We start from the raw sequence: 13,556 nt of genomic DNA, 5'->3' as shown, positions 1-13,556 counted from the left end.
ATTTGCCCAACAAAGCCTGAGTTTGTTGACAAAGTGAAGCCCATCTATCTCTTCAGGCCTTAGCCTGAGGTGGTGTGACAGTAGGATGTGGGTGGAGCTCTTTTCTGGAATGAGAACGGTTTTCACAGGAAGCCTGTTAATAAACAATATATCCTATTTTGGTGGTGGTAAATGCCCACAGAAGATTGTGTGGGCAGATCTGCCTTTTAATTTAAAAAATACAGAAATACACATGCACAGTAGTGAAAAGCACAGAGATCTTGCAAGTCATCTTGTGTCTCCCATCCACTGTGAATCATTACCAACCACATGTCTCTGTAGACTCAGGCTACATGAAGTTCAGGCCCTGTTCTCCCATTGTAGAGTATGAATTACTCTGCTGAAGTAATGTTGCTGTGAAGGATAAGGCCACAGCCGTCTAAAACAGTCAAGTCAATACATATTAGGATTATCATTACACGTATCTGTTAATGGTTAGGAGCTTACCACTGGCGTGCTTGAAGGAATGGAACCAGAAGAAAACAGAGGTAGCTGGAATAGGTCTGCCATGTCCATTTTCTCGCTGTGACATTTTTCATTCATTGATATTTGGCTAAAACACCTACTACATTTTGCAAAGAGGTTCACGTACTGCAAGACGGCCCCTTTGTGGCTGGCACCCCCTTCCGTTAGTTACTCATGCTATGACCCCTCTTGCTCTCTTCATGAGTCGGGATATGCCCTCGTCGTGACTTGGCCCTCTGGCCAGTTCACTATATAGTCCTTCCCTTCTGGGGTAACAAAGATCCACAAATAACAGTCCAATGCCCTTGCAACCCCAACTCTGGGCCCCATGGTCTTCAACCCCAGTTCCGGGCCCCATGGTCCATGCACCCCCTTGGCTTAAGGCTCTGAATGTCTTTATCTCCTTACATGAGGGAGCTTTATGTCACCTTCCTAGAGGCTGACGGGGAGCAAGCCCATCCTCTACTCTGGGTTCCAGCCTAGGGACCCTGTAGCTGGTAGCCAAGGTCTACTCGTTCAGACTCATTGCAGACTCACTGGGTGGCATCCTACTTCTTTTATTGCCCAGAGAGTGACTGCAGACTTTCTTCCTGCAGCCCCTTTTAGCTGCAAATTTCCTGGCTCTATAATCACCACCCAGCCTTTCCCTAGCCAGGCTTCATTATCAATTAAACCTTTCTCTCTCTCTCCCTCTCTCTCTCATTAGTACTGCCAGGTACGTTAACTGGCCACTTCGGCTCACATTAACCCATTCAGGGCCTGCGTGGGGTACACACCCCATCACACACTCTTAGGCAGTGTTTCTCAAACTGGGGTCGCTGCTTGTGTAGGGAAAGCCCCCAGCGAGCCAGGCCAGTTTGTTTACCTGCCCCGTCTACAAGTCCGGCCGATTGCAGCTCCCATTGGCTGCAGTTCGCCGCTGCAGGCCAATGGGAGCTGCTGAAAGCGGCGGCCAGTAAGTCCCTCCTCCCGCGCCTTTCCCAGCAGCTCCCATTGGCCTGGAGCACGAACTGCGGCCAGTGGGAGCCGCGATTGGCCAGACCTGCGAATGGGGCAGGTAAAGAAACTGGCCCGGCCCTCCAGGTGCTTTTCCTACACAAGCAGCGACCCCAGTTTGACAAAAAAGACTGCTCTTAGGTTTGCTACAAATAATAAGCAACATAAAGAAACATCTTTAGAATGGACATTCAAAAAGAAAAAAGGAATTATGTTTAGGGCCAAATCCCACATCTTTTACCCAGGCAAAACACCTTGTGACACCGATGCTCTGCTTGCAAGATTGGGGCTAAAACACTTTAATGAAAAGAAAAACCCATATCAAAGAATATTAAACTTATAAGGCAATTTAGAATCTCTAAGCCTCAGCTCCATATCAGTTTCAATTAGTCCAGATTCAGTGAAAAACTGGATATCAGATTGGTAGTTCATAAACAGAGGAATGCAGCTGAATAACTTTTGTCTAACTGTTGGAAGACAACAAATGCATACGACCCTGAGCTCTAAGACCACTGTGCCTCATTAGAATTTGAACTTAGAGACATCAGTTGTGAAGTCTCAGAAAAAATAATGTCCTGCACATTTATGAAAACTAATTTCACAAGTTGTCATGGTGCAGGCAGCCCAGGGAAAGTTCACCAGCTGGAAAAAAATAAACATTAAAAAATGGAACACTAGAATCCGTATCACAGTTACAAAGACAGACAAAGAACCATGCTATGATGCTGCCACTGTGAAATTCTTCACACTCACTCGGTTAGTCATTTGACAAACCATTAGCCTCAGCATAAAAATACAAATTAAAAAGCACCGGTCCTGCAAGTTGCTGAGTGCCATCAACTCCCTTCTTGGCTTCACCACTGACGTCAATGGGAGTTATGTTGAAGCCTTTCAGGATTGGGATCTTGATTTTCATTTCAATTTTTCAGCATTGTTTGACCAATATTATTTTCATTGGGCTGATGCCTCTCCACTGAGGTCACTGGGAGTTGTGCCACTGACATTACTAACAGCAGCACTGAAGAATATGTAAACCACACACCTACAGGGTGTGGTGTTCTGTACCATCTAGTGGCACTGAGATGAGAGAGAGAAAGAGAATATGAATGAATGAATGAGTCTTCTCTACAGCCTTAGCTAACAGCCAGTTGGCTTTTAGCTCATGCGGTAGAAGCTCACGCACCAAGCTCCAGAGGTCCCAGGCTCAGTCCTGCCTGATGATGACCAGGGTCTGTTGGCATTATAAATACATTTGTGAACTTTCCTACATCTTGACTTTCCAGTTATTACTCCTCAAAAGAAGTTTGCAGTTCAGCTTAGCAGCCTTCTGTTAGGGCAAAAGGTGCAATTGACCATGACCACTAGTGGTTCAGAACACCTCATTTTAGCTGCTGTGGCTGGTAGCTGGCAGAGGCTCTGCACCCTATTTTGAGGGTCATTTCCCCCAGAGGTCAACACTAGAATTACATAGCAACCCAAGGCTGCCTTCTCGCTTGGGACTGTGTTGCAAACTCTGTGCAACAGCAGGGGGTGTCCCAAAGCATCCCTAGTGTTCAGACACAAGAGCCATAGTACTTTCCTCTGGCTGACATCTGCCAAATAGAAGTCAGCCAAGGAAATGAAAGGAGTCAAGAAGCCCCAACATTTGCTATACTAGGTGTCCTGCCAAAACCAGCAGCTGTGGGATTCTGATGGGAGTGAGACCATAGCACCATCAGCAGAGCAGAACAGGGGAAGCCAGCAGCCAATCATGTCTCCAGTAGAGAAATTTATCCTCCCACCACTCATGGAAGTATGGCTATGTCTACACTATATCACCGGTGGCGGACTGTAGGGGATGCATAGCTAGACACCATGCTGAGAAGCATACCATGCCCACTGCAGTGTGTAGCTACAGGTATCAGCGAAAGGTTCTGGCAGAAGGGGTCAGTGGGAAATGACTTCAGCAGCTGTCCATTGCTGGAGCCTTTTACTGTGGTGAGGGGAGTATCTGGCAGGGTGGGACAGCAGGGAAAGGCAACGCCAGACGCTTTCCCTGCTGCTGGAGTCTTTCCTGTAGCAGGGGAAGGCTCCAGCAGCAGGGAGGCAGTGGAACACTATGTGCTAAAAGCAGCAGTGCCGATGGGGGTAGTGGGGCGGCGCACAGCTTGGGCAAGTAGAGTGTCGTGCATGGTAATGTACTTGAGTAAATACCCATACTCTTCAGGCAGCTTTACTTTGTTGGCTAAGCCAGGCCTCACCATCTACACTGCTATTTTTATCTGTGCTGGGGGGACTACGTGTGTCTACACTAAATGCCTCCCAAAGGGTGCAGTATCACTGCCCCCTATATAGAGTGGGGATCTCCTCCCACCTCCTCTCACAGCCCATGCAAGTGCTGTAGTAACGTAGACCAGACCTGGAATACAGAGCTGTAGCATGCAGGAAGTGAGGAACTCATTAATATGAGTTCTCCTCCCTGCTAAGAGCTTTTGCAAATCCCAGGTGTGGAACTGGGTATTTTTCCTTTGTGGCTTTCTGCAGTGACAGGTGGCCTGCTGTACAGCAAGAACATGTGTTCTGGTGCTGTCAGAAGGCTGTGGACATATCTTTCTAGAGAGGACACAACATTAATAAGCACAATATTTATTTTATTTTGTCAAGCTTGAGGATGGGGATGGGGTTGCTGATTAAGATGTAAAATGTATTTTTACGCAATGGTTTCAAAGTATTTTACAATCAAACATTGCTTCAGCCTTGTAATATCTATTTGATGTAGGGAAATCTAATTATTCCTGTCTCAGAGATGGCAAAATGGAGGCTCTGAGTGCCTAACTGACTTACCCAAAGTCACACCATGAGTCAGTGCAAGAGCCAAGCCTAAAACACATGAGTCCTGATGTCAAGTGCCTTTACTGGTGCCACTGAGCCATGCCATACCTGTACAGAAGTCCCGTTTTTTAAACCATATACTTGATGCTCATCTATGAAAAGTTATTGATAACAAATTAAGAACGAAAACAATTTCTCAAGTAAAGATAGGAAATATCGGACTGAACACAAAGAAGGAAGGTCATGTATACATTTCAGGCAGCACTACATAGGAGTGGACACACCTTTCATGTATTAACTAGGTTCAATTTTTTAATGTAACTCTCTTTCCATGACAAAAAGGGGGAGGGGTTAAGAGCAGGTAGAGCTACAATATAGCTCTGCCTTTTTAAAAATTCCCATTTGGAATTCCTGTGAGTAGGTTCTACTGCACCCAAGCAAATTCTGATTAGAATACAAGATGCTCCAAAGGTAACCCCATGATGTACAAGTGAAAGTGACCAAACTGTGTATATATATATAAATAAAGACACCTTTCAGCATATCTACATGTTCAAATATTCCTGCAAAGTAATTAACTACCAGTGATCAGAGAGGTCACTCCATTCTCGCAAGAGGCTGTTCACAAGGGCTATTATCTGACACAAAGTGAAATTCACTCTTTGCTCAATTGCTTATGCAAGATACTTTGCAATACAGTGCCCCTTTTTAAGAGAACTTGCACATGGGGGCCCCTGAACCTTCTGCATGCTGGGGATGGTGGGCTATGCACTGGCTCTGACTATGCTAGCAAGGAAGGAAATGTTAAGGGTTGAAGGAAGAGGGTTATGAGGAGCCAGTGGCTGGGAACCCAGAGTAAGTGGGAGAGAGATTGTGGCTGCGTTTCAGTACACAGGCTGCGGAAGCAGCCATCAAGGGGCTGCCTTGTCCCCAGACTGAGCTGAGAATGGATTCATTGACATAATCTTCTCTCTTTCTCTTCCCCACCACCCCCACGCACACATGCACTTCCTTTCAACATTAAAAGCCAATTTCCCTGTTCACTCTAGTTTTGTGCGGGGAGGAAAGGGGGGTAGTTTCACCTTTAATGACTAATTTCTGAGAGATTAACCAAAAAAGGCACAGACTTTCCTTGAAAATGTCATCTATAAGCACATAACGATACATGTTCCACCCACAACTTTGTTGGCATAAGACAGATTCCTAGACGCTATAGATACTCCAGTTTGCGATCCCTGTAACATACATTATTACAGTGCTTTCAGCCTTCCTAACATGTTCTTTGAATGTATACATTGTTAAATAACTAAATTAAAAGGTTGAAGGGAAAATTCATAGTTTAAGTTCTAGATTTCTACATCGTAAGGCAAAGATGTATTAACGTTTTGAAGACAAACAGGAATAATGTTAAGTACCCAGCATTTCTGCATGACGTTTAGGGACATCTTCAACCCCTTGATGGGTACATATAAATCATGTACACGTAGGGAAGAGAAAAAAAATCCCCCTGGTGCTTGAAAATTGGAGACTGCTTTAGCACATTGTCATGTAAAGTTTCACTAAGACATATAGTTTAAACTATAGCATAAATATCTAAGTATGAAGCCAAAATATCTTATGTTAAATGCACCAGAAATACTTTTCAAAGATATTTATTTGTCTGTTTGACTTTCAACTGAACGAAGTAGAAAACAAAAACATTGCAACTTCAAAATAAATCATTCAGATATATTGATAAAACAAGACTAGGACTCAGAGTCTTAACTAAATTTGTATTCCATGAAAGAGTGATGGCAAAGTGTGCATTTTAAACCCTTTCAATGGGAAAAACATACAATTGCTGGATTGTGCTGATAAAGACTCATTAAAGTTACACGTAAAATTAGCACTTTCTCCCACTCTTGCCTTCTCATCTTCTTTCATGACAACCCAACACTTGGCATAGCCTCCACTTCCTAGTCACTAAGGGCCTAATCCAATGTCTGATGAACTCAGTGGAAAAAAAACACTGATTTCAATGTTTATTGGATCAAATCCCAAATGCTCTACCCTTTACAAATCTGTTTTAACACACCAACTCACCAATGCTTCTCTCTCAATCAGGGTGTCTCCATAGTCTCTTGGAGATGAACTGCTGTCCACTGTTTCAAAACTGTCATAGATTTGGCTTGACCCTACAGCTCTCTTCTTATGTGACCAGTCCCACTGGAGTAACGAAGACTATTTGTGTGGGGCTTTGTTCGCAGTCCAATAAAAAGAAATGCATGTGCAGACTTCTACCCCTGCATAAATTCTGGTTGAAAATTAACTGATCAGTGGGACTATGTGTGGTGTCTTAGATTGTAAGTTTGCCTCTCTGCTTGCTTCATAAAGCATTGAGCATACTTATGGAGTTTTATCATATTGGACATTTCCCCCCTCCTGTACTAAATCAACTGAATAAAATCATGACATCTGAAAAGGGAGAAGGAAACTTTTTCATTTAAGTTTTTCAACTTAATTTTAAAATAGAATCTTATTTTAAAGTATCACAGTTCTTTGTTGGCAACAAAATCACCATAAGGTTAATCACAAACTCTCTTCCATTAAATGGTTACAACTTTTAGTGCAAACACAATTTTTTGCTATCGTCCCACATGCCCAAAGACACAGCAATTTTAACATCAGCTCTTTTAATTTTTAACAATTGAATGAACATGGGATTTTTTGTTTTAAACAGAGCACTAAATAAAATGATTCCTAATTATGGACTATCCATAGTATTAAAGCTATTTGCTAAACTGTTAGGAACAGAATTATTCTGAAAGCACATTTTACAGTGTTGTGTTAAGGATTTAACACTGAGACAACCCTCATCCCATTCCCCATGCAGGCTAGTAAGAGATTTAATCTGCAGTCTTTACTCAGGCTAAACCCCCAGTATCAGGCCCAAAGTTTGCAAGAATTTTACAGAGACACGTTTAAGTCTTTGGCAGTAGGGAGCTGACCACTTTGAGCATCAGTGTCCTTTGCCAGCTGGCCAAAGAGAGCACAGATGCGAGGAAAACAAATTGTCTGCCCACTGGCAAAAAGAAATACTGAGCAGCAGCTAACAAGAAAGGGGGTGTGTGTGTTGGAATAAATAAAATTAAATAGGAAATGTTTCCTGTTACATTCTTTGCAGTATCTATTTCTACAATGTTATTGCAGCAACAAAAAGCAAGTGTTTCTTCTCTAAAATCCTGTCAGATTGAATTTTAAAGATTAATTACAAAGAACGTAAGTACAACGAATAACAATATTCAAATAAGGCTACAAATGTTACTCCCTAAGAAAGCACCCAAACAAATAGTTCAATGGATCTTGGCAAATTAGGATAATTAGGTAATTATACTCTCTCCCTTCAGTTAGTTAAAGAAGAAATGCCTGTGGAAAGGACAGTAAACATCAAAATTTGTTGTTATATAAAAGGAACTTTGTGGGTTAGCAGAAATATGAGAAATGAGTTAGAAAAATTGATGAAACAGGAATTTGCAGCTCATAGGTTGGATTTAGCTGGAAGAGGGAGTCTTTGTGTAGATTAATTAAATTCTGCAATCAAAGTCTTTTTCTCCCCTTACATATCCCACCATCACCATTACATGATCAACAGATTTTTATTAAAGGTAATGCTTTCCCTAGCAAAATTCCATAGTGAATAACCTTAAGGTTGGATTTACTTTTCTAAATACTTTTTGCAAACGGTATGTAATCCAAGAGCACATTTGTTGGCTGTAAAGGTGTACAACAGCAATTTTTGCAATGACAGTGCAGAGAGGGAATATGAGATCTGTGTGCTAATGAGCTGACACTGCAGAGGCTAGAGCAATGTATTGTAGTGCACTGCAAGTGCAGAGCAGAAAGACATAGGCGGGTTATTTCTAGGGAATATGATCTACAGAACCTTAAGCATAATTCAACATTAATGCTAACACACTCCATCAGAGGTTATAATATAAACCTGAAACATGCTTCAGTGATGAAGTTATACATTTCAGCTGTTACATTCAAATTATTTGGACAAAGACAACTCACTCCCTATGTGAGAAATTTTGAAGAAAAGATCTAATATCTGTGTTTTACCTGCTTTTTATTTATATAGAGCTAGAGTTACTTTTTCCACTGGTGTTTTCTCTGCAGATGGATGGGTGCATATTTTAAAATATGTAATAAATCAACAAAAACTTCAGCAATAAACTTTAATTCTGTTTTTTCAGGGAAAAATTGAATTCTTAGTTGAGTGTTTTCTCTCTCTCTCTCTGCAGATAGCATAAGTCTAAATAAACAGATGGATGGACAGCTACTGTAGATATATCTGCTCCGTACTGAGAATGGAAGCAGGGTGTACAGAGACTATATTAAAAAACAGATTATGCAGTATTTTAATTGAAAAGGGGGGATTAGAGGGAGTTTGGGGTAGGGGTTTTCTTGCCCCTGAAGGAATTACCCTCCCCTCCCACTTGGGATATTGCTAAATCACCCCTAGCGGAGGTGGCTTTTTATCTCTGTCTTGTGAAGATATTTACAAGAGCCTTTTCTTTCTTCTTCTAGAATGCACCAGACTGCACCAAGTGGGATGTACAGTCTTATCAAAACATTTTTCTGAGTAAGATGCCCCCTTGATTCACTCTGTCCTTCACACCCCCTCTACTCTCAAATACTTCCAACTCAAAACAGCAGGGTAACAGCATTGGATGGTTTATGAATATTGACTAAAACCCACAGTATGCTTGGACTACAGATGGGACAGTCACTGATTTTCCCCTCAGTCCTTTCCAGTAGCCCCTCACAAAGTCAGTCACAGTGATTTTTACTGGCAGTGGAGTCACTGCAGGTTTCTCGAATGTGGATCCCTGCCAATTGCAGATATCGATAAAAAGGTTGTGTGACAGCACTTGAGACAATTTATTCTCATTTTCAAGAGGAGTAAAAATGTTGAGAGAGGAACATTCCTTCACTAATACACTGCCCCCTGAAATTACCTTCTACTCCATTAGGGAACAACGATCTGATTGGGGATACTTAGGCCAGACAGTTTTACATGGGAGCCATGTAGCGTGAAGAGCCATTAGTTCATCCTAGTGCACTGGTATGTATGAGCATTCCAACTTTCAAAGATAATTGCTTGCAGATCTGAGAAGAATGACAGCCCTTCGAGTTATTTATTTGTAACTGCAAAGAGGCTAAGTGTTCAGAAGGTAGGATTGTAAATATTCTTCTTCTACTAGTTCATGAGGTCAGTGGCACTGATAGACCCAAGGTCACCTTTTCATTTCCTCTCTTCTATTTATTTACCCTTATATGTTACTGTTCAATACACTGCCAAAGTTGATATTCCCTGTACTAAGGTGCTTCCAAGGATTTAACTTTTCCCAAATTTCACTACACAATAATATGTTCCCTGGAATATGCAGCACAATTTTCAGTTTGCTACAGAAAACCAAATCATAAAATTGCTACATTACCATAATTTTCACGTGCTACGCAACCCTCAAACATGGTTAGCGGTCGGAAGATTAGCAATGCACTGGCTAAATAATAAACTGACCATTGACCAAGGGAGCACGGCCCACTTATCTTAGTGGCATCTGTGAAGAGGAACTTATAGAAGTTTAAAAAAAAACCCAATTTAATTATTAATCAGCCTTGCTGTTTAATGTATTTAGTTTAAATCCATATAATTGATATTTAGGAAACTATATTTGAGATACAGCCTCTTGAAGGGATTATACTGATTAAGGATTAACAGCCAGATGTTTGTTGTAAGAGCTGCTGAGGCAGGATAGGATTAGTAAAATAAGATGGAAAGAACAGACATACTTTTTTGTGCCTTTTTTACACATTACCAAATATTATAATTGGGTATCTTAGATTTTTAAGTCCTAATCCCAACCCCCTTAAAAAAGGCTAACTCTGTGCTATTAGGAAGGAGGCACATGGGGTATGTATTAGAACAGCGGTCCACATAGTTCACAGAAATTTCTTTACAGTATGCTTTCTAACTGTCAGGTTTGTGGGCAAATATTTCAAATTTAGAGGAAGCTAAGTTATCTGGTCATTCAGCCTTTTTAACAAAATATGTATTTAGATTATAAAGATCTAGAGAGGAACTGTACAAAAACGATCATATCACAAAACAAACACATGAAATGCTCTCTCAATTAGCAGTTCAAGATATGAGGTCTTAAATCTACAAATAACAATGTGGTACTGTGTATTATTAGTACAATGCTTTCTTTTCAGAAACTTTCCCAGTGTTCAAAACTGCATAGCAACGTCATTCAGATATAACCACTATTATGGGCAATTGAATAAGTCTCGCTAAATGCAGAACACACACCAAACTTTCAGGCAGGGATGTTGTTTCTAAGCACACAGACACTCCCCTCCAACCTCTAGTTTGCACTGATTGCTACTGGAGAATCAAATGATTTGGAACTACTGCACGTGCAGAGCTGTTTTTCAAAATGCTAAGTTTTCTCTTCCCTTTCCCACTCCCCTCAGCCATAACAGCATTCTTCAGTTTGCAGTCTCACTGGTTTTGATCAGGACTTTCTCCATCGGGGGGAAAGAAAAAAAAGATACTTTAGGACAGAAGGAGGCCAGTAAGCCCATCTAGTTTTGTCCCCTCAAGGTCACTTGAAAACAGCATTTTCCATGTTTTATTCCTACACAGTGTTACTTGCGAAATTATGCTTAACAGTAAAGTGATATGTATCATCAGCAGGGATTCGCTAAACTAAGACTATAAGTTTTGGCTTTATAAATAAGTCTATTGCATCTCTGAAAACAATATAAAAAAATTTACATTTTTAAGGGGTGAAGAGAAGTGGTGATAAAACTTTCCCATAGACATTATTCTACCATGCAATGCTGCAGACCCATTAAACCTTTTGTCAGTACCACATTTGTTGCACTAGAGTACATGAAATATTAATTAGAGCTCCACTCTATGAGGGAGAATTAAAAAAAAAAAAAGGCAAGCAGGGACACCAGCACACTCAATTACAGAAAAACATGCAGATACTTACAAGCGTTAGTCACTGAAAAACTGTTGGAGGAGTCCAAATGATCTACATGATAGTTCAAATGGAAGGGCTTTTCCGTGATATTTTGGTTTGTGTTGTATAACTGCACAGCAAATCGAAATGCACTGTGCTCCTGAACAGTATTTCTCATGAAAAGTCCACCTGTGGTGAAAAAAAATAAAAGGACAAAGATTTGAAAAGGATTCCGTAGGAATATCAGGTACAATAAGCTATATTTACAGGCTATACATAGCAGCAGTGAACACATGAAGCTAGAGATATGCATATAGTGCATATATTAAATATGTACTCCAAAAATGTCAGTCCTGGATGCCTAAAGCTAGGCTCCTAAAGCCATATACAGGGGTGAAAATAAAGAAGTGCCCTGTTTTTCAAAGGTGCTGAGCACCTCAAACTCCCACTGAAATCAATGGGAGCTGCAGGTGTTCAGCAGCACCTTTGAAAATCAGGCCACTTTTGTTTAGGTCCCCAAATGTGGATTTGAGAGACTAAACATTGGCATGCCCCCTCCCTGCTTTTCCCATGTACAGTGTGCTGCTTTAGGGCATGATTTCATATGAACATAGGGCAAATCTCCCTTTGGGGATTGAGGTGAACAAATACAGAGTAATTCAGCATGGCTTGGAGTCTCTTAACCCCCAAAGCCCATAGGCAGGAAACTTTTTCCTACAGCTAAATAATAACGAAAACTACGTTCATAAAGCTCCCCTCTTTGTGCCATTAGCCAGGCAGGCAGGAGATTGATTCTTCTAGTGATTCTGTTGCCCTGCCCTGCTCTCCCACGCACGGTGCCAGCCTAGGGCGCACAAAGCCCTCTGCCTCTACTGCTGGAAATGGCACGGAAGTCCTTCCACACTGCTGTTTATCTCTGTTCTGTTGAAAACAAGGTAAGTTGATCATGGGAGATTTTTACACTTTCAGAAGAAACCACACTGGTGACTTCCAGGAATGTGCCCAATGGAAAGGATAATACATTATCCCACCTCCATCCCCAGAGAAAGTCCCTCTCTTCCTAGACCACCAGGGATCTAGGAGAACAATGCAGCCCCCCCCCCTTTCCCCGCAACTCATTTCATACAAACAGCCGCCTTGCTTTAACCAGACCCCTGCCTTTTCCCCTAGGGGGGGTTTAAAGATTAAAATGCAAAGGAAATGCAAGAACTCGGCTCAGCTCAAGTTCCATTTCCGAAAAGATGGTGCTTACCTATGCTGATGGTGTTGGGAAATCCTCCCAAAGACTCCCCCAAAAGCCCCGCCACCAAAAGCAGGAGAGTCTGAGGCACGGGTTGCCCCATTTTCTTCAGCCCCTGCAATTCAGTTCCTAAAACGAAACTGACAGAACAAGCATGGGCGCAACGGGAGAGGCGATAAATAAGAATAATGCTGGTTAGCAGGCGGCGGATGTTGCAAGCTCCCTTCTTTCTCTTCACCCCAACCGGGAAGGGCGCCTGGACTGCTCCCCACACGCGCAGACCCTCCCCCCAAAAGCGGGGACTCCCCCCAAAGATGGTGGGTAGAGACGAGCAAACGATCCCCCCCTCCCCGTCAGAGAGGCTCCTCCAATTGGGCCGGGATGGGGTTATTGATCAAACTTGATCTGACGTTGGATTCAAGCCGCACATCCTCCAGTCCTCCCCGCAAACTGCAGCCCCCCAGCCTGCAAAGCCCCAGCGCTGGCGCTCGGCCGCCTCAGCAGCAGCCCCGAGATGCAATCAATAGACACACACCAGCCTCACGTGGACCAGCCTTTAAAGCTGCATTGCCCGTGTGTGTGTGTGTGTCTGGGAGGCGAGGGGAGGAGGAGCGTGGGAGGGGAGAAAGGGGGGCAGGACAGAGAGAGAGGGAGGGAGGAGGAGAGGGGAAAGGGGAGGAAGGAAGGATGAAGGGAGGAAGGAGGACTGGAAAAGGAGAGAGAGGCTGGTTGACCTAATCAGGGAGCCACAGCAGCTGGTGCTGGTGTGGAGCGCTGCCTGCCCCGCGGACCGAACAATGGGTGCGGGGAATAGGAGGGGTGGGGAGGAAAAGACAGCAGGGATGGGGATGGGGGTAGTGGAGGTTAAAGAAGACCCAGTGTGATTGAGGGGGGAGGAGAAAAAGGAGACCCTTCGGGGGTAGGAGGATGTGGGGAGAAAGGGGTTGGGGGGAGGGAATCCACCAGATACGGTGTGGAGGGCATTC

General features: G+C 42.8%; 1 protein-coding gene across 4 annotated transcripts in view; it reads right to left on the bottom strand.

Annotated features, from left to right (window-relative positions):
• Positions 1–13,255, bottom strand: part of GRIA3 (glutamate ionotropic receptor AMPA type subunit 3) — a 208,190-nt gene extending 194,935 nt beyond the window's left edge. For 2 of the 4 annotated variants that reach the window (XR_007775845.1, XM_050964486.1), the window contains exons 1-2: positions 12,583–12,766; positions 11,361–11,519 (exon numbers count right to left, since the gene is read on the bottom strand). Coding sequence is in view for 3 of the 4 variants with exons in the window: in XM_050964486.1 (XP_050820443.1) it covers positions 11,361–11,519; positions 12,583–12,673 (250 nt within the window). In the remaining variant the exon portion in view is untranslated. Of the gene's footprint in view, positions 1–11,360; positions 11,520–12,582; positions 12,932–13,105 lie in introns of those variants that run through there. The other 2 variants (XM_050964485.1, XM_050964487.1) reach the window with 2 other exon arrangements.
• Positions 13,256–13,556: the final 301 nt, after the last annotated feature.

Source organism: Gopherus flavomarginatus, chromosome 8, assembly GCF_025201925.1.
Source record: "Gopherus flavomarginatus isolate rGopFla2 chromosome 8, rGopFla2.mat.asm, whole genome shotgun sequence".
Classification (NCBI taxonomy): Eukaryota; Metazoa; Chordata; order Testudines; family Testudinidae; genus Gopherus; species Gopherus flavomarginatus.
This window is presented reverse-complemented; position numbering and strand designations above follow the sequence as displayed.